This window comes from Leuresthes tenuis, unplaced genomic scaffold, assembly GCF_036924035.1.
Source record: "Leuresthes tenuis unplaced genomic scaffold, fLeuTen1.0.hap1 SCAF_15, whole genome shotgun sequence".
Lineage (NCBI taxonomy): Eukaryota > Metazoa > Chordata > Actinopteri > Atheriniformes > Atherinopsidae > Leuresthes > Leuresthes tenuis.
In genome coordinates this window covers 22670493-22692321 of record NW_027325369.1, presented here as the reverse complement: position 1 = coordinate 22692321, position 21829 = coordinate 22670493, and the positions used below count along the sequence as shown (strand labels likewise).

Genomic DNA, 21829 nt, shown 5'->3' with positions numbered 1-21829 from the left:
TTAGGAGCACTGGTGTGTTTTGCATGGGCTTTGTACATGTGTTACCAGAGGATGTGTGTCAAGCTTAATGTTTGATTAAACTGAACGTCATACACTCCTTTCTAATGAAGAAAATCCACATTATTGATTTTACAAATCAACAATCTAAGTAATCAAACCCACATGAGCACAAAACCAAAATGTAATCCTTAATGTTTAAAGAGTCTTTTATATGGAGATACGAAAACACTGGATACATGGTGGTGGCAGTTTCATGGTTTGCTGGATTTGGGTCAGGATGGCACGACATCACGGACAGAACAATGAATAATGAATTATAGCTGCAAGTTCTGAAGGACAATGTCAGGACATCTGTCTTTGAATTAAATGAGAACAGAAAAGGACTCGTGCAGCATGACCATGACCCTGAGCACACAAGTCGTTCCGGCAAAGAATAGCGAAAGAAGAAGAAAATGAATGCTTTGGAATGCCGAGATATAATCCTGGCTGTCATTAGGACATGTTACAGAGGGGCCTGCGGTGAGCAGTTCATGTGAGAAAACCAAACAACATCCCAGAGTAAAAGCTGTTATGTACAGAAGAAAAGAGCTTAAATCCCTCAAAGTGTCACTCCAGAAGTGAACAACAGTTACTGGAAATGTTTAGTTATTGTGGCACAAGTTTTCTCGTCTTTTGTCTCTCACAGATATTTAATAATTGATTATCTTCTATTAAAATGACCAACGTGTTTGCTTCATTTGTCTAATCTATTTTTAACTGCTTTCATTACTTGTGAGAAAATGTCATGATGTTTTAGGTCATATTTATGAAGACATAAGTAAAAATTCCAAATGGATTCTAAAACTTTCAAGCACAACTGTCTGTGTGATAACTCAGTCCTACACTAAGCCTCTTATATTTAACAAAAGATCCACTTCACATCTAAATGGCTTTGGCTTTAAAAGCTTTAATTATGGCATTCATGTTAAGAATGTACTGTATTGATTACAATAATCATGGCTGTACAGTTACATGACTACCACAAGCTAATTATCTGTCCTCAATGCTGGTGAAGTAGAAGAAAGTAAAGAGCACAAAGACTGCCTTTACTCAGGTAGACCATGGCGGTCGATGGGAGAACAGCTGTGCTGAGAGATTCAGGTGCTCTGCTTCATTGATCCAAGACAATAAGGACATACAATTATTGTAAAATACATCGGAGTTTTCACCATTCTTGGAAAAACATAATGACTGAGCTGTGACTCTGAAATACAAATTAAAGAGTGCAGATGCGGAGCGGAGGGCAGACAAAGGAAGGCCACAATAACACGCGCTGATAGTAGTCCAAGTCCCAAGAGATGGTTCGCTCAGGGATTACACAGAAACCCCAGTCTAAAGAGCTGGACTTAAGCATGGCGTCATGTTTCACCTGATGGCTTTTAATTGTTTTCTGGCTGAATGCAAGGGATCAAAAATACATTAGAAATGGTGAGTTGTTGATATGATGAAGCCAGCGATGTTGTACTGTTCCAGGAAGCTTGTTAAATCAGAGGAGCAGAGGTCCTGGACGTGCGAACAGGAACACATATTGGAGCTCCTCCGCTGTCCGAGGAAGGCATTACATGTAGGATGTCTTTTAAGGAAAGTGCAGTTTGTTGCAGTTCTAAGTTTTCCCAGCATTTTTAGCCATTTTGAACTATAACCCTTCTCATCACAGCTTTGCTTCTCTTGCCATTAAGCTGCTCCCTTCTCCTCCCCCTGACTTGTATTATCATATCATGCCTCCTTATCATCTCCTCTGAAAAGACCCCCCCGGGGAACAGGAGCACAGCTCTCACCAGCTAAAGGCACAAATGCACCGTGCTGCCTCATCAGCCCAGATGAGTTCACTAAGTGCTTTCTCCATCTAAAAGATAGCCAGACATCCGGTGCACTGTCTCGACCTTGTCACTTATGATGGTGGAACAGACAAAGGCTCAAGCCTAATCCACCTATCAGGCACTGGATTGTGGGATCTCACAACAGATGAGACCAGTACACCGTGGCAGCAGATGTTATTCAGCGGTGGATGGGAAAAAGAGATGCCAAAATGCAGTGTCACTGTTTGTGGGTTATTTTTCTCCCTCTATGACAGAGTGTGTGGTGAGGCTATTGACATCTGCTAACTTGACTGGAACGTTTTCCCAGCACATCACGCGGGGTCATGATGCAGCACAATCTCCAGCATCCATTCCTCTCACCACTTTTTAAGCTGACATAGGAAGGGATAGTTGCACCTGAAAGAAGCTGCGCCGCCTGGTGCTGTCCAACATTCAGGGACAAGCTTCTGTCCCGTGGTGATTTAATGTGTCTGAAATCAGCAGTTATCTGGGCCCTGTGGGTAGATCACTGTGGTGAACGAGATTTAGGACAGACGTGGATCGATTACTTAGAGAGGCAATTCCGGACATCTTGAAGGGATACAGACTCACTGTTTACTCTGATTGAAGGCTGCACTTCTTTTCAGGACTGTTCCCACCAATAACTTAAATGATAGAGTGGATTACTCGTATCACTTGTATGGAAACAGCTCTGTGGGAGTCACAGAGGTTTTTTTTTACTCTTTTAGGAACCAAAACAAAGTCTGCGTGTGTTTGTGTGTGGGCACCTACGCAGCTCCTCCAGCAGACTGCTATGAAAGTAGAGCATGAGCTTTGTTTACTTTTTCAGGGGAGAGAAGCTGGCCAGTTCATCATTTCAAATATTGTGTAATACTCAAATTCTGTGACAGCTTTCCCCCCTTAATCTCTTCAGTTTTTTTTATGTTAAAAGCTCTACTTTGTGCCCCAAAGAATTAAAAGGTGCTGTGCTGAAAGTATATCCAGAAAGTAGTTGTTTTATTTCCTGTTTTGGATCAGCAGCGGCATGCAGAATGAGAGAGGGCCTGGCAGCCAAGGGAGGAAATTGGACAGCTTTTTTTATTTATTTATTTATTTCAAACATAATCTCATGAATTTTTCAGTGAATTCGTGAATAAAAGTGCAGGGCTCCCGTTTTGCACACCAAGCGAATGGTGAGCCATGTTACTTCAGGATTAAAAATAGCAGCATGAGCTGAGCTGTGCTGAGGAGGGTGAGGTACTTAGATCTGAGGTCTGCATTATCTTCCCACAAAAACACACGCCTCCAGCACACAACGACATAACATTATCAGTGACATGGCACAAGGTTCCATCGTGCATCTGGCTCTTTACTTCACGACTAATAAAAGCTTTGGATAAAATCTGTCTTTCTGTGATATGTTGTCTGTTTTCTCTGTAGACACTGCCTTTAAAAGCTAGAGCTAAGGGGGAGTTACATATATCTATTTTTCTTGCTCCACCATTTGAAACTGCACATATTATTCTTATTATTATCACTACAACAAATATAAGACTTCCCTAAATGCGAGGGCTGTTGTATTAGTGAATGATAAAGGGACATTCAAAGTTCAACAGGCTGTTTGATAATGACTGCTGAATCCCACCTATAGACTCGAGTCCTACCAAACTACTGTGAGACCTGCGCAGGCAAGCTGCGGGTCATTTATGATGTTTCCTGTTTATCCGAGGCCGCGTTGGACTGGATTTCGCCGAGAATTCCATTATTTCATGCCGTGGCCACTGATTTCCTATCCGCATGTGAAAGTTGCTTCCTTTGCAGCGTTCTCTTTGTGTTTTCAAGTCCAGAAGTTTAAACCCGCCGTGCCGACAGACAAGCGAGTCGTCTGTCGTAATCGGTGACAAATCGACTGCGTCTCGCGCGCCGTATTTACACCGTAACACCGACGCGTTGTGCTCAACATTTGGCACAATGGCAGTTAATCTGGCTGAAACACGCCACGTTGGTGAATATAACGTTTTAAGTTGCGGCGAGAGCGAGTTTTACCTGTAGATGCAGTTTCCATAGCAACGGGAGGCCTTTTCCCGTCGTCCTGGAAAGGATGAAATTGTTGATCCAGGTCGCCGGCCGAGTCGCCCCCTCTCGGCTTCAATTCCTCACGTAACTCGTCGAACCGTGTCGGCGTGCTCCCAAACAGGCCGTTCCTCTCGTAGTCATCCCCAAACCACTTCCCCTCCGAGCCTAGCTCCTCACCGGGCTGAGCAGACATGCTTGTTCCTGTTGTCGGACAGACGACACAGTAGCTGCGAGGCTTCTTCTTGTTTATCGTTCACAGGCGCTGTTGGAGAGCGGCGGGGCCGTTAGGATGGATGGCAGAGAAAAACACACAACCTAACAGCTCCTGGCTGGCTTCTGTCAGCTGAGCCCGAGGGAGGGGGGTTGGGGTTGTAGACGCCACGGACACACGGGCGCAGCGGTCGGTTTGGGAACAGGAGGAGAGGAGTGAGGTTGATTGTTTTACTTCACTGATCCAACGCTGACGTCATGGTGTCCGCCAGACACGGGGTTGGATCTTTATTTGGGACAAATATGAGAAGCGTTTTCGTTTTACGATTGGAATGAAGCTTTTGACAGTGAGAGTCAATCATACAAAAAATAAAAAAGAATATTCCTGGATAAAAAAAAAAAAAATAAAACAAATGTTACCGTGATTACTGTTATCTGAACTTTTTGCCCGGAGAAACATCTCACAGATGAAATTTCCCAGTGTGAATAATGTGAATAGAAGGTGATATTCTTTGGCACCAGCGTATTTTTTGAATTTCTAAATAGTTGTGTGTCGTACGGCGTTGTCGTGAGGGGTAAATCTTGCAGTATGGCGCCCTCGTGTGGCAGCCGAAAGTATGAACATGAATTCAAAAGTTTAGACGTTTCTCCTTAGCAACCAAACTCTCGTGCCTGGATACGAACTGATATCAAACACCTCTGTTCAACTCAGCTGGAGCAGCGCCGTCTATCTTTTTTGTTTGACATATTGCTACATCTATGCTAAGATGAGCATGGCAGTCGTTTGAGTTAATCTAATTTATATTGTCTGCGTTCACAGCAAGGGAGTTTTGGCGCTTTTAGAGGGTGGCTGACGAAGTTAGCACCAATGTGAGGCGATTTGCGGTGATGCTGCTGGTTCTCTGTGGCGTTGCTAGTGAGTTTATACAGCCTTACTAATTGTCATGACTTTTGCTGCTGTTTCCTGGTGGACTCTTTGTAAAATAAAGCAGATATAATTCATTGTAAAAAGTCGTTTCATGCGGTTGCAGAGTCATGTTGCAGAGTGAGAAACAGAAGAACCGTATTGAGGAGGAAGTGGTAAAAAAACTGGTAAGTGCAATGTGTCCAAAACAGGTGGGACGCAGCAAAATTTAGATGCATAATGCAGTGATATAACAATCATGTGAACATAGTACTTGGTAGAAAATAAAGGGAAAACAATATATCAACTGTTGTAAAATAAATGTTGACTGTTAACTCTTTTTATTTTCAGTAGTTATTCATATATTGTTCCACCCTCTGTTGAAACAGGGTGTGTGAAACTCACATTGAATTTATGTGATTTTAAGATAGTGATAAAGGTAAAGTGATGATTAGGTGTCTATACGTTTGAGTTATTATCCTCTCCTTTTCAACAGTGCCAGGTTAATGGGGTGTGCTATGACAAAATTTCACAAGAAGGGAGCAACATCAGGTCACTGGAGATCTTCTTCTCTGGTTTCCCCCGCATGGTCGGGCTCTCCTTTTTCCCAAGTCTCTGCCAGCTTACTATCGTGGAACAGGATATAAAACACATTGAAGGACTTGAGTGCTGTCCTCTGCTCCAAGAGCTCTGGATAGTCCAGTGCCATCTCACAGTGAGTTCGTCCTGCATTTACGTGACAAAAACACATGTAACCCCTTGAATCGTTGCAGTCTAACTGAAGTTAGTTTTATGTCAGCCTGTTGTGACTCGACGACGCAGTTCTAATTGCACGCAGTGTTACGTCACATGCATCAAAGTAACCCGTGTCATTTCGTCTTCTGCTACAGGAAATGTCTGGACTACAAAACTGTCAGAAACTGGAGAAACTCTACCTTTATGATAATCAGATCTGTGAAATAAAGAATCTAGAACTGCAGGTCAACCTAGAAGTTCTGTGGCTTAATAACAACCGCATTACTAAGATACAGGTTTGAAATGTAAATTCCTACCTACCTACCTACCTACCTACCTACCTACCTACCTACCTACCTACCTACCTACCTACCTACCTACCTACCTACCTACCTACCTACCTACCTACCTACCTACCTACCTACCTACCTCTGCATCTCTTCTTTTTAGGACCGGATGGATAGTCCAAAAACTACATTTAAAAAATAATCATTTTTCATGCAGCATATGAATATTGTTGACCAGTTCTGTATTTTCTTCCCCTTAAAGGGCTTGAACACACTTCAAAACCTTAGGGAACTGAACCTCGCTGACAACCACATTGAAAAGATTGGTAGGATTTGTAGAATCTTCTCCGTTTTCTTTGTCACATTTGATTAGAGATTTGGCGAGGGGAAAGAAAAAAAAATCAAAATAATGTTTAACTTCTTTTTCATTTTATTTTTATTTTTTTTAGGGAACAGCCTTGATCCCAATGTCAGCCTTGAGAATCTCAATCTGTCCGGGAACAGGATCAGCTCCTTTAAGGTAAGACTAAACACCCAAATATGCTCTTCGAATTCTTTCTAAAAAGTTTTCTCACTTATTTTTGAAATCTTATTAAAAAATCCTTGGGTTGACAAAATGGCATTTCTACATTCTTTTCATGGTCTGGGTCAGTTCAGATTTTAATCATTTCTGCAACAGACGAACGAGACCTTCGTTGAGGTATTGAGCTGCATGATTTACCGTTTTTGCCCTCCTGCATTCAATGATATACATTTATTTCATCTTATTTAAGAAATGAATCCAAAATAAAAACTGCAGAAAAGTTTTTCTTTAATAATACAGCTTTGTGTTAGTTATACATTCTCTACGTGTGGAGCAGCTGACAAACGCATTCGGAGCAAGTCATTGTTTTGTTGAAGGCCCTTTTGACAAGAAAAGCGAAAAAGTTATGTCGCTCTTGCTTTGATTGGCACGACGCCTCAGCTCTTATTCCAGCAACCAGCCTTTTGTCATAACCCTGCTTATTGTCTTGTTAAAAACCAGAGCGTGACAAAAGGCCATTTATAAATTCTTGATAGCTGTCGGGGTCTCGGTCAGATCAGATTTTCAATCATTTTTCCAACAGGGTGGTTTAACAAGACCGCTCTGAGGTATTGAGTCGCAAGATTTAAATCTTTTTCATTCCATACTCAGCTATATGCAATCATTGTGTTTGGTTTGATAGTGACGGTTTGATACTTAATATCAAGGTTTATGTTAGTTGTACATTTTAGACACAGTCTGCTGCTGCTGACGAGCTCATTCAGAGCACACTGATACGCTGTTTTGTACAAGGTCATTTTGACGAGGCACACAAAAACTTTTGTGTTTCTTGCTTTGATTGGCTTCACACCACAGCACATTTCTCCAGTCCAGCTTTAAGGAATGCAATTATTGCTGCTCATTGTGCAGAGCCCGGGGCAATAACAGCGGGATCAAAGAAAAGGTCTCTGCTCCTTTGCATTTTCAGAGGGTCATATCTTTTTTGGCTGCGGTGAATAAAGAGGAGAAAAGAAATGGTATTCTTCCAGGACACTTTTTCACTTTTAATGGCACCTGTCTGATATTTACACATCGTTTCCAGCGCGCAGTCAACAACACGAGGGTTGCAGAAACCCTATTTTTAGGTCACTGGATGTTTATGATAAGGAATCTTTTTATAATTTGTGAGAAATTAAATAGTTTATGTAAATTTGATCAAGGAAAAAAAAGGGAACGTGTCAAGGGGCCAGATAATTTATGTGGCATCCTGCAGCCTAGAAGAGATTGAACATACAGTGCTGCATATTGTGGACAGTTTCCTATATGCAATGTGGACTTTACTGATGAGGTCAAAATGTACTGAACACATGTTTGCTGAACTCACGAAAAAGATAAGAAAATGTACCGTGGGGAACAAAAGTGTCGTTTGGAAAACACTTATCCGCGACCAACAGAGGTCTTGCTTTTATGTCACGCTGTAACAGGAGCTGACCCTGCTCGCCCATTTGCCCCATCTGAGAGAATTAGCCCTGAAGGACCCCATGTCAACCTCAAACCCAGTGTGTCTGCTGTGCAACTATGCCACGCATCTTCTGTACCACATGCCTGGCCTTCAGCGGCTCGACATTTACGACGTCTCTGGCAAACAAGTCAAGGAAGCGGCAGAGGTATCGAGAAGTGTCCGCCGGGCTCTGTGTTTCAACTCAAGATTTCTTCAGCAACATTTGAGAAACTGAAAACGTCGTTTTGACTTTTGCATTTTTCTTCTTTAGTCTGCCGTGATGAAGAAAATGATGTACTACAACATGCGGGTACGCACTGCTCACAGGAACCTGGCAGAGACTCAATTCAATCTGATGGAGAGGAAGAAAGCTCTGTTGCAGATACCCGAGCAACGCATCAGGACCCTCAGTCATGCACTCAAAAGTGTATGTGCGGTCCCTGAAAGGTTTCGAAAATAGTCTCGTTTGTGAGAAGTGTGCAGGATGAGTTATATAGAGCTGTTTGCATTTGTAAATATTCCTAGCTTGAGCGTGAGCTCTCCATGATGCCCGTTGGATGCAAGAAGTCTGGCTGTAAGCTGGAGAATGAACCAGGACCAGAATCAGCCCACCCAGAGGATGGTTTAACTGAAAGAAGTGACATCAGTCGTGATCCTGCCATGGAGCGCAAAATACTCCTTAAGACTGAAGCACTGAGGGAGAGACTGAAATCATGGGCCAGTAGGATGGATGAGTTAGTTTCCTTCATCAATTTGTTTATGTGCAGGACATTCAATTTCTGAAGTGCTGCAGTATAGCTCCAACCTGAAGAGACAATGTTTGTCATTTTATGTGCAGTATCGAAGCCTGGTATCAGCACGAATTGACCCAAGCCACAAAAAGGATGGAACATGTGGTGCAGTTTTTATTGATGGAGCTAGAAAGTGTTGGAAATATCCGATTGGAGGAGGGCTGCCCTACGGACCCCTGGTACTTGTTCAGTATTATTGTATCATCTTGTACGTAACACTCACAGAGAAGAAGTAAAAGATTTTTTTTTTTTTGTCTGGCCAACAGGTTTACTTCATGTTGCGACCTCCTGTTTTCCCGCTTCACTCCTTCAGACTACAAAAGTCATAGCATCACTGACATTAAGATCGATAAAGTTTTCCGCATTCACAACAGTGCTTTGAGGCTTCGCTTTGAGGACAAGCTCCATAGCCTGCTTTCCAGTGAAGAATCTCTTACTTTCTCACAGTAAGTAAAGCTAGATAGCAAATAAAAGGCTTATGAATGACTTTGAACAATATCCTTACAGACATAAGCTTAATATTTTGACAGCCTGTGAAAGAATCTTTTTAAACAGGAATTACAGACGTCGACTGGAGTACTTATTCTACATAGCTGACCCTGAAAAATCTGAGAGAGAAGAGGCTTTCGGCATTATGGAGGAAGGTTTCAGAACAACCCAGCAACAAAAGGTGAGTGTGCTGCTAGAAGGAATTCATCTACACAACACCACTGACTATCAAGTGTAAGGTGAGAACTAGTGAATTAGTCAGTTCACTACTCCATACCAGTACAATACAATACAATGCACTGCATGTGCAAAATGAATTCCTACTAATCATGTGGAGTTATTAAGCAGAATGCAGTCAACGCTTAAAGCAAGGAAAAGGTCTGCTTATGTGACATTGTGACCTTTGTGTCTGACTGACTTGTGTCTGTACAGAAATAGCAGAACTGTGTGTTATGCTTTGTAGTTTCTTATCTTCAATTCACACGTGGTCCAAAGCAAGCTGACTTTTGCTATGCTGACTGTTTTGGTTAGGCTTTGGGAAGAGAGGATGCTGTACCCTTATCGAACAGCTTAGGTGTAACTGAACAACCCAGAATTGAGGATGCGGTGTGCCACGCCAGCCAAGGGGATTCCACGCAAAGCACGGATACAATCCCTTTCAGGCATGGTGAGCTACTCTCAGTCGTATTAATATTAGTCAAGCGTTATTGCAGACTCAAGGTCCAAAATGAAAAAAAAAACAAACACAAGGCATGACATCAAATATTAACATAAAACCATGAACACCTGATTTGCACTAAAACATCTCAGCCTAACATAACATTCTCTTGGCATTATTATAAGCAACTAAGTCCGTGCAGGCTAACATATCCGAGTGGTGCACAATAGGCCTTAAACAAAGACATTGTCACACTCCATCTGTTTGCACCGCTGCCGAGAAATGTCTTCATCATCTGTTGTTTGTTCTGTAATAAAATGTCCAAGATATTGAATCTTATTGCAGAAACTAAGATTGTTATCAGACAATTTAAAGCCTGAGAATTGTAGGCTTGCGTCCTCTTTGATTCAACAGATAATAAAGACACTCTTACAATTATATTTGATATCATGTTCCACTGAATTCATGGCGCAAACGCAGTTGTAAGGAGATGCTAGAGACCAGCACAACTCAGACCAAAAGCCACAGGATCATTCACAAACAAAGTATGGTTCACCAGTAAATTACCAGCCACGCATCCTGTTTGACAAGCTTTGAATTGTCCGGACAGATGATCAATGATGATCAAAGAATTGGGGACAAACCTCACCCCTTGCCTGATACCAATGATAGCTGGAGCTTTGCTCCTAAAGTCTGAAGTGGAAATGTTTTTTGTTTTTTTTATGCCTGTAGGTCATATTATTGTTTCCAAAGTGTTTGTGGGTAACAGCATGCCTATCCGTGACGGAGAACCGAGGGATATCAGCAGCTATCCAAGAGTCTGCTCTGTGTATCGCAATTTGGACGCCAAGCGCAGATCTGCAGCGAGTGATGGTATGCGGTGAATTATAAGACACAGCAACTGTTTTCTTGTTTGCATTGTTCACGCTTTTTGCATCTCTGTGTTTTTTATTCAGAGAGTCCGTGCCCAACCAAAACAAACACTGGCACTGATAGCAATCCCCGTCGAAGGCAGTGGTTTGTGTTTGACCATGAGCTTGTCCTACCGGAGTATATTATATATTTTCAATATGTCACTGGGGTAATTAGCACATCTGTCTCCTCACTGTTTGTTAACACTGCTATACTCAATATGTCGGCTTTGGTCCATTTGTATTGAACAAGCATTTGCTTAATGTTAATTAGACATATAAAACTGAAATCCTTGTTAAATCCAAAAGGTTTTCTGGGGCAATTTTGTCTTTATTAGAGTCTTTATTAGAGTGTGCACCTATAAGCGTGTATGTGTTCTGAACATTTTAATGTGCCGTTATCAGGACAAAGATCTATCTGCAGCGCTGAGTCACAGGGCAGAGAGCGATACTGCTCTTTCCAATGATATCATCCTGGACAAAGCAGCCCTCAACATGGAACCTGTGCTGAAAATGCAGCCCAAAGTGTTGAGCTTGGATGATAAAATTTTGCTATCTGTGGCCAGAGCCAATATCCTCAGTCAGATCACTGTAAGTCTTTAGTCTCTTTTAAGTGTGCAATTCTGAGGACAGTTTTACACACTCACAGTAACCTGTCATTGATATATTACTGAATCTACAGGTGCTTAACCTTCATGGCAACAGTCTGAGTAAAATAAGAGAGATTTCCAGCCTCACAGCTCTGAGACATCTCACCATCAGTTTCAATGAGTTCACACACCTAGATGACGTTTCTCACATGGTAAATGTAACCATGTGAAATTGTGTTGAAGTGAAGTGTGTTTAAGGCCATACATAGCAGCATGTTAATAGAAACTTGGATGCTAAAGAAGCCCAAAAGAGAGTATTTTGGACCATCATATGAAGAGGAAATGTCTAACATGCATCCGCTCTGTTTCCAGCCTAATCTCGAGTTTTTGGACGCTAGCTTTAACCACCTCGTGACTCTGGAAGGGCTGCGGGGGCTGGGACAGCTCAGACAGCTTGACGTGTGCTGGAACAAGTTGACCAAAGCCAGAGAGGATACATCTGTGCTGAGGAAACACACACCTGCTTTGCTGAAACTGGACACCCGATACAATCCCTGGAACAAGGTGCGTGCTGTGATCAAATATGGAGATTAATCGAAATACAAGTGTAAGCTCAACAAATTAAATGTTTAACATTACATCAAACATTCTGCATGTACATGGAGTAAATGGTCACAAATTTAAGATGGAAAGCATAAGTAGGTTTGAGTAATTTTTCCTCATTTCAGTCAGAGACGGTCAGAATGACCATATTAGGGCGTCTCACGGCCCTTACACACCTGGATGGCATGTTAGTCACAGAGGAGGAGGCTGCAGAGGCAGTTCAGATGGCTGCCACATCCAAAATTAACCAGGTTAAGATTTTTTAAATAATTCTTCTCAGATACATTTTGTTTTTATTTCTTAGAGCTGGTCTGAGTAAAGAGACATTCTACTATAATCAAATCAAATCAGGCAACTCTTCTGGCACACTCTCGTACCACCAGTGACCGTCCCCGCAGTCTCAGTCTGCTGTCAACAGCTCAGCTCCTACATCGTTTGAGACCGGCACCCTGGGGACCCGTCAGAGAACTGGAGCCAGACTGGACCTCGAAGGTGAGTTACAGCATGTGGCCTTCTCATTAACAAAGTGATTGTGAAGATACACATATAATGTTTCTGGAAAATACCTACCTGAAAGTGTGAGGAGGGGGAATTCTGCCTGGAAATATTCACATTGTAATATGTTTCATCTTCACTCATGTAAACACTCTTTTGTTTGCGTGGGAAACTACAATTTTAACTAGATCACCTCTCTCAACCTTGACAACCAACGGATTTCCAAACTTATCAATCTAAATAAGCTTGTGAACCTGCGTTGGGCCTCCTTCAATGATAACGACATCTCTAAAGTGGAGGGTCTCGATAGCTGCCTGAAGCTGGAGGAGCTTGCCCTGAACAATAACAGCATCAGCACACTCAGTGGTCAGCCACGCTCAACATTACAATGGAAAATTACAACATTCAAATCTTTTTTCTCTGACAAACCCATAACAAAGTAACTGTCACTCCTTCCTCTCATGGCTTTGCCTTCTTTTTTTATTATTCAGGCTTAACAAGACTGCAGTACCTGAATAAACTGAGTGTAGATGGGAATCAGTTGTCCACTTTAGATGCGTCAGTTCTGGACCAGTTGCCCAGCCTCACCTTTCTTTCAGTGGAGAACAACTGCATCACATCCCTACATGGCATCCAGAGACTCAGGTCTCTTCTTGAACTCTACATCGGAGGCAACCAGATTTCTACATCAAGAGACATCTACTATCTCAAAGTGAGGAGAGTAGGTTTCAGATTTTTCCCACCATTTTCATTGTACTTGAGCTCATACGCAGCTTTTTCCTCATCAGGGGTTGGCAAATCTCATCATTCTGGATCTCTATGGGAATCCTTTGGTGCAGAAACTGGAAAACTATCGAATATATGTTGTGTTCCATCTGCCTTCCCTTAAAGCTCTGGATGGAATTGCAGTGGTACGTGCCAGAATCTGCAACTAACTAAACCTCTCGGATTTATCCGCACTTATATACAGTGTTTTGCATTTGTTTCTCTTTTTTTACGTTGTTTTCTCCAGGAAGTAAGCGAGTGTGAGAGTGCAAAGAATATGTTTAGGGGGAGACTTACAACTGACACGGTAGCAGAAAAGCTTGGCCACTCGAACTACACAGAAATCACCTACCTAACCTTGCAATCCTGCTGCATTAGGTAAAAGCCCGCTTGATGAAGCAAATAAAGACAAACTTGAAAATCAATATGAGAATGTTAAATACAATGGTCATGAATATAGTTCTGAAAGCCAAAGCATGAGGAATTTCCACCTTCCCTCCCACAGGACGGTCGATCTGTCTCCAGCAGACCTCTTCTGTAACCTGCGCAGTGTCAACTTAGACCACAACAACCTCACCTCCTTCTCAGGCCTCATCCACCTGCCCAACATCAAGGCACAAATCACACTAAGTGTTACATGTCAGCAGACTGTCTGAAAATGAGCCTTACACAAATGAATTATTCACACTGTCTTCTTTCTAGGCTCTGTGTCTGAACCACAACCACATTGAGTCCATTTTGCCCCGGCACAAGACTCAGGCTCATCTGACAAACAGACAGATGCTGTACAGTAAAGTCCACTCCAGTGGGTATGGCCAACAGAACCCATCTAAAGCTAGCAGGTAATAAAAATGAGTGTATATTAGTCAATTATCGAAAAGGTAAGTTTTTCCAGAATGTTTCCTGTCTATGTTTCTTTTTATTTGTTTAATTTGAAAAGTTGTTTTATGGAGAGTGACCATTAGGGGGCAGCACTGACCACCCAATGCATGTTGGTGCAAACATCAGAAAATTCTCATAATTTGACTTAAAAAGGAATTGTTATGTTGAATTTTTTTTAATTAATCTCTGAAATTAACTGAATATCCAAGTCAACATATTGCACGAATATCATTATTGTTTTATTCAAATACAAATGTCTTTTGTAAAGAACAAGTGGAGCTGTAACAGGCATCCTTTTGTTTGGCTGGACTCTGATTGTCAAGAGTTTGCCCGCACCTGTTAGTCCCGGCCAGATAAACGCAGCAGCAGGAGGGAGAACAAGATGTTCGTTTAACCACAGAGGTTACAAACTGTTTTTCTGTGCCTGTGTTTAAGGGATACAGGGCCCACTGGCAGCTTGGAGCCACTGATGGGAAGCCTGGAGGTGCTTCATTTGAGTCACAATGGCATCTCCAATATGGCCAATCTACAGCTCAGCAGGCTCACCAATCTTAAAGCGCTCTTCCTCCAAGGTATGTACGGTTCACGTACCACCCCTCCCACTCAAAGCCAACTAAAAATGAGGGGTATAGAACCCGTGAAAAGACAAGCACTAAAAGAGCAAAGTCTCCCAAAGACCTAAGGCCAGGTGGGTGATGAAACTTGAAGAAAAGGACAACTGACTTGCTTTTCAACAGCTTTTGATGGCTCTTGATTGAGCTTTGCTTTGTCTGGGTGGTTTGTCCCACAAAACCAACCTCACTTTTCTTTTCTTAGAACCCTTTGGAAGCTCTGTCTGTAATTTCAGTACTCATTGCAGCAGAAGCAAACAAATATTTATAAAGTATTGGAAGGGAGCCTTTTTTTGTATTGTTTAGGGTGTGCTATTCACTCCTCTCTTTTGTTTATAAAAAGCCGTGATCTGAGATGTTTGTTCAATGTTTTATGAGGTTTTGTCTCTCCCTAGGCAATGAAATCAGTCAGGTGGAGGGCTTGGAGGGACTTCACCAGCTCAGAGAGCTTGTGCTAGATAGAAACCGGATTAAATCTCTGGCCAAGAACTCCTTCATAGCCCAGAGTGTCCTACTAGAACTGCACCTTACAGAGAACCGTATCCGGGAGCTAAACCATCTCGATCCTCTGACTGAGCTCCGCAAGCTCTTCCTCGGGATGAACAAGCTGCAGGTATTCTGATTTTTTTAAGGTTTGTATCGAGAATTTTAATGAAACTGCATATTAAATCAAACTGCCTGAAAGACTCACAGCACAGATATTTCCAGAGGTTATCAGGAAGGTCACATTCATCCTTTGTGCAGTTTTTGATTTACCAGCAACTTTTACTGATTGGTTCATATCTGTCAGGTGTTTAAGAATGTGTTTTATTCAGCATGCAGCAGTATTACTTTTCCCTGCATTTGCAAAGTAAGACATGAAGTATAGTAATCATGAGCCATTACCACCCACTGTGGCATGCAAGGGGTAGTATTAAGGAGAATCAAGTTTGATTGAAGGTCAGGGCCGTGTATATGAAGAAAGAGGGGAACAATCAGGACAACGTGTAATCAGCTTCTCAGTCTGCATCTCCTCACCCAGGGCGAGTGATTTGCACTTTTGTTGCCACTTCCTTTTTTCCTTCACTTCCTTAATGTTTTCACGCATTCAATTAGGACATAAAATACAGCAATCATCCCAGAGCATAGCCCCTCACAGTGGGGGTGTCTTTGAATCACAGCCAAGTCCGAGCATAAAGCCGGGAATGAGAGAAAACACCCCTATGGCCCGTTGCGTGCCCAAACTCTCTCATGAGATTAATGCAAGCTCACACATGTAATCTCTGCCATCATCTGCTTCCATCCTCCCTACTCCAGAATTCTGAAAGGTTCTGCCCTGCTGCATATGTCTCCATTATCAACATACAGGAGGCCATAACAAGTGGGGAGGAATAGTTAAATGAGGTGCTGGTGAATGAGAGAGAACAAAAAATAATCTTTGTTTCTCTGCTTTTTTACAGGACATCACAGAGCTCGATAAATTAGAGGTTCTTCCCTCACTGACAGAGCTCTCTGTGGTTGGAAATCCTGTAAGTATTTCTGAGTCTGAGTTTGTCCACAGAACTGATTTATTATTATTTTTTCATCATATTAAGCTTTCATAATGTTACGAACTGTCGGAGCACTTTTAGCTTTTTGACTCTCAAATTATAGAACGCATGCTTACAAATACAAAACTCTAAATTAAGTGATTACATGATAGGCCGTCTGCTGCGCCTCAAACTGGCTGGCATCAGAGACATATTCGTTGACCAAATGGCAGGGTACTATTGCCCCTGTTATATCACCCATCTGGAGCTTATGGATCAAGCTTGAGCAGAGCCTGCAGCCCATGGCCTCTCTGTTGTCCACAGGGTAATGCTCAGCTGTGATAGCCTCTTTACTTTTAGACCCCATTCCTGATCTCTTCCCATGGGACAGGGTATTAATCCTGCCAGGGACTAGAGGCCAACAGCCACCCTGGAGACAATACTTCCTGCTGTTGCTTGCATGAAATAGCTGTCTCTCCCATATTATCCAGCCAAAGTTTTTCCACTGGACATCCTTTAGCACACACAGAGAAGTTAACAGAAGCAGTGTCCTGCAGGAACATGCATTTCTGTGTCTGGACAAGCTGGCTTTATACTCTGGCCAGAAGGTGCCCTCAGCTGGGAAGGGACATATCTGCTGCTGTCAGCTGGGTCACTGGAATAGCCGCTGGGAACACCATAGCAATGCTGGAAGCCACATAGCATCATATTTATCCCAGATGTCTCAAGCCATGGCTTCAGGCAGGCTCCATTATTACAATTTCTAGATGTAAGTTAGGGACAAAGTGGTTTGTAACCAGTACGCTTTATCAAACTAGTGTTTTACTTTTTTCCCTCTCATTAGGTTGCACGAAATTCTCTCCACAGACCAGCAGTAGTGCTTCATCTGTCCCAGTTGCAGGTTCTAGATGGAGTGACGGTCACTCTGGAGGAACGGACCAGGGCTGAACTCCTCAGTGCGGACCAATCTGTAAGAACTATGGACATCATACATATGGTAGTAACTCCAAAAAAATGAATATGTCTTGAATAATTTTTTTTTCCAACTTTAGGGGTAACACATGAACATGTTACATTTCAGTTTGTGTGTCTGTGCATCGGCAAAGTCATAAACCGACACCTTTATATATGTGTCCAGTTATATACTGAGGACAGTGAGTGCAGCATTATTGAAACTAGCGATCTAATTTTTTTGTATAAAACCTGGCTACAGCCCTGCATACACATAAAAAGGGAAGGTTTTAATTAAGAAAATTTGCAGAGGTGAGGTTGTATTACAAAAAAAGAGTCAGCCATCCCCATTTCTGTCCTGACGAGATGGCAAATGATTAGAGACAACGCTCATAAAAAGACATAAAAAGAACAAAAAATGACAACAACCAAACCTCTGACACATAAAAAAGGGAAAGCCTGGATCAGACTCTTTCATGTCAGTCTGACTGATTTAATGTTCATGTAATGAGAGAGGGGTGGTAATGCTCCTGTAGCGCTGAATTAAAAGCAGTATAAGCCTGCTAGCATCATCCTGCTGATTAGATGAAATGTGCCCGGCCGATAATGCACCAGTGGATTTGCCCTGTATTAGCCAGGTCAACACGACCCACTCTGTTTGCTAATCGTAGATATGGAAATGACAGAAGAGACATTCTGGGTTTTCTAATTAAAAATACAAACCTCCCCTCTGTGACTCCCATGAATGCCATCCCAGTTGTCACTCTTAATCGAAGCCTGCAACTGCTTTTGCTTGAATTTGAACATTGTTAGTAATGAAAAATAATTACTGTTCCCCTATAAGATGCTTATATATGCGGAACAACTGGAAATCTAATCATCTAACCTATGCCAAGTGTATGGGTGAAGTGGACACTTTGGATGGACTGTGGTAGGAAAAAAATAAACCACTGCAGAGTAATGATGCAAGTGTTGGTTAGGTCAAAGACCTTTTTACGTATTATTTGAACATCTTCTGATGTTATTCATAGCAGTTCTGTCAATGTTATTTTTGTCTTTAAGCAAAGCTCTCAGCACCCTGGAGCATCTCTCCCTACCACTGAAATCAACCTACCTGGACTGCTGCCCATTTTGCCTCAGAACACCACTCTAAGAGGAATGAGTGTAAGTGGAGGACTACAGAACTTTATGCATGGGCATGACACCTTCCCAGGTAATTCAGGTGAGAACCACTACACACACAAGTGTGATTCTAACATTTTCTTTGTGCATGTCTTAAGTTTTATCATGAAAAAGCTAAGGTTTAGATGGACTTGTGGAGATTTGTTCCGTCATGCCCTAGAATTGTTCACTTTGCAGTATTATATCAGGTAACTGCTGTTAGTGACACTACCTCTGACCCTCTAACTTTCATCTCTGCCCTGATCTCCAAATCAGACAAGAAGCACAAGTACTGTAATGCTGGTCGAAGCAACCAAATTGACACTAACTTCAGACACAACAGGAGAACAGTAAGCAACCTGCCAACCACAGACCAATCTGACGGAAACAGAGCTATCTTCACATATTCTAAACCAGAGCAAGACAGCAGGTTGTTATGGACAAGATGGCTTGAATATTAAAATGCTTATTTCAACGTTTCAGAAAACATTTAAAAAAATCAAAAGTCTCCAAGGTGGCTGTTTTCTTATACTTATTACTGTATTCCAGATTCCCTCATGGTGGCAAACCTCCACCCATGTAGCAGTCAGATGAGTTGGAGCATTGAGTGATCAGAACACAGGTGAAAACACAAAGCAGTCATATCTGGTCATATTTCATGTTTCTGTGTGCTGACAAGAAGTGCAGGACATTACTTTTTGTACGTTTTCCATAATTGAGAAGAGCATCTCCATACGTGAGTTGTTGGTTTTTGACATGACAATGAATCCCTCAACTTTTTAAAACATAAACAATTTGTTGAATAATGTATTTTGCGTATCATAGAGTAGTTTGAATGAAAAATGTCTTTAATGAGAAGTAAATTGTGTTGCTTGATGAAGGCATGCCATGCATTCCTCTCAAAAGCATTTATAATGATTGTCTCCATTTTCTCCCCACATACGGGGATCACTAACCATGGTAATCTGGGGATGAGAGGCATTGGTGTCATTTCAACTGCCATCTCCTCCTATGCCCCAAACAAGTTGAAAAAAACAACAACAACAACAAAAAAAAAACACTCACAGATGTAAGAGCGTGTGAGGCTGGCATGTTGCATCCATCGGGTCAAATGCATCCCCAACAAGTGGATAATCCAGCTTTAGCACACCTCTCTGTAGACAATAATCTGCAGTCACTAAGATAAAAATGTAATCTTGAATAAGGTCCAAATGGATTTCAGAGATTGTTGGTTTCATCATGTTAGCCTCTTTTCAAAAAGCCTACTGCAGTTTTGTCCCTAACAGGAAAATCGTGTGTTTTTGGCTGGAAATTAAGTTACCATACCTATATAGATAGATAGATATATATTCCTGTTGGTTTACTCTAGTGGTCCTTTGGTTAGTAAAAAAAATCTGAATATGGAACTAAAATACATTTTGTTCCTTTATTGTGAGACCTCTGAACTGATTATTGTAATCCAGACACACAGTTTAATGGAATTCCAACAGAATGGCACTCATATTACAATGCTGAGAAGCTTTCTCCAGTTTTACTTTGCAGGCTGCTACAGTAAATGTCTCTAAAATTTATTGTTGTCCTTTTAAACTCATTCATTAAACACTCTCCTTGAAGATAGCATAACACTGAGTCGGAAGACACTTCTGGAAAACTGCACTTTTTGACCAAAACTGTAAATGTAATGACAGCCATTGCAAAGGCGGCAGCATTTTAGTAAAGAACATCTCGTCCAATCCACTGATTAGTGGCTTTAATATGACCACTAGGTGTCCTTAGAGCTCCATTAACACTGCTAATCAGTCCTTTTGCTAATTTTTCTTTTGCTCTGTAGATGGTAACTCATCAGTTGGAGGGGGTTACGTGTACTTCAGTTTTGTGCATCACGTCTGTGCTCAACATCCGAGGCAACAGCTCTACACTGCAAAAGTGAAAAGCTCTCCCCAAACAAGCTCCTCTCTAATGCATGTACTTAACATCACTTAATTTGTGTTAATTCCCAGCATTAAGCGGGGCTAATGACTTCGCAAGTGAGTGCACTGCCATTACCTTGCTCTGCCTGACATCAAATGGCAGCTGATGGACTCAGGACACAGATTTGGGGGCTCAGTGAGAGTGCTCTAATGCATTTGGTATTGCAGGGGATAATTACACATTTCATATTTGTGTACAGTATGTGCACCATGGATGTTATAAATATAACTATTTCTAATTTTGTTGTGGGTGCTGTAAGCTTATAGTAGACATGCTACCTCACACAGTATGTTGCATATCTGAAAATCCGTCTGTATTTCTTACATCAAAATGACATTAGCATAAAAAATGTGAATAATTCATCACCTTTGAGTGAACCCAGATGCACTGCTCTGTGTATCTCCCTCCCTCCTCCACGTGAGCGAACCACATGGTTTGTAGCTGGTTTAATGGGATGGAATGTGACAGGTTATGTTTTCATCGGCCTGATATGGAGCGTGGCTCAGGCAGGAGGGACCGAGAGGGAGAAGGAGAGACAGCAAGAGGAGAGGAGCGGGGGAAGTGAGTCGCTCTCTCCAGTTGTAATCTAGATTCATAATTAGAGATGTTTGTGCTTGTTGCGAATCAGTTATAGATGATGCCTCCCTCCCCCGGTAGAATCCTTAAACCCACACACACACACAGAAACACATGCTCTGTATGGGGCCATTACTGCTGGTCCACTAACTCCCTGCATTTGCTGTGTCTGTGCATTCAGAACACCATTAGTCCAGAACTCTGTGAATAATTGCTGAATGGAGCATGTTTTCACTGCGATCTACTCTGGTTCCAATTTTAGGAGGGAGTATAAGAGGGGTGAGGAGATTGATTGACATCTGATGCCGAGGTCACACTGCATATTGTGCAGCACTTAATAAAGAGACAACTTTACACTTTACAAGCTTTGCAGACTCACCAGCTTATATTAACTTCAGAAGTGCTTTGATAGGGGCCACAATTTCATCAACATCACTGGAGCTGAAATTGTAAAAATGAACTGTTCGGCTGCTGATGACAACCCTCTGCAAGTCATTCACAAAATGTAAATTGTTCTCTCTTCAAAAGGTACATATTATGTTCCAAGTTCTTGTTTTCTTGTCCTCACAAATACATCCTGTCTTGCCATATTGCTTCTTTTAAAGTCTGTCATTGAATTATTGCTGTCGCTTGTCATTGTCCTGTAATTTGTTTCCTGTGGAATAAAGAGTGAATGGAGACTGACAATTAGGCTGAAAAGGAAAATGCTTCTATTTTGTGTAGACATTTTGGATGAGAGCAAACCTCACAGAAGCATTAAATCTTAACCGCTTTTCATTTCTGGACTTGTGTGTCATTTATCGCATTATTGAAC

General features: G+C 41.9%; 2 protein-coding genes across 2 annotated transcripts in view; one reads left to right on the top strand and one right to left on the bottom strand.

Annotated features, from left to right (window-relative positions):
• The window catches only part of rtn1a (reticulon 1a), a 19492-nt gene extending 15145 nt beyond the window's left edge, over window positions 1-4347 (bottom strand). The window contains exon 1 of the mRNA XM_072366117.1: window positions 3885-4347. Within this exon, the coding sequence (XP_072222218.1) occupies window positions 3885-4107 (223 nt within the window). The 5' untranslated portion in view covers window positions 4108-4347. The remainder of the gene's footprint in view (window positions 1-3884) is intronic.
• lrrc9 (leucine rich repeat containing 9) lies at window positions 4239-21829 on the top strand. The gene is made up of 34 exons (XM_072366121.1): window positions 4239-5040; window positions 5156-5216; window positions 5525-5743; window positions 5919-6059; window positions 6313-6376; window positions 6500-6570; window positions 8037-8219; window positions 8325-8480; window positions 8579-8787; window positions 8892-9023; window positions 9111-9290; window positions 9400-9514; window positions 9865-10000; window positions 10724-10864; window positions 10948-11072; window positions 11308-11493; window positions 11585-11704; window positions 11865-12056; window positions 12221-12346; window positions 12447-12587; window positions 12779-12956; window positions 13082-13302; window positions 13379-13501; window positions 13603-13733; window positions 13861-13969; window positions 14058-14197; window positions 14673-14809; window positions 15244-15461; window positions 16288-16356; window positions 17201-17326; window positions 18370-18529; window positions 18745-18898; window positions 19018-19090; window positions 20300-21829. The coding sequence occupies exons 2-33, from the start codon at window positions 5160-5162 to the stop codon at window positions 19049-19051; spliced, it is 4494 nt and encodes a 1497-aa protein (XP_072222222.1). The 5' UTR covers window positions 4239-5040; window positions 5156-5159; the 3' UTR covers window positions 19052-19090; window positions 20300-21829.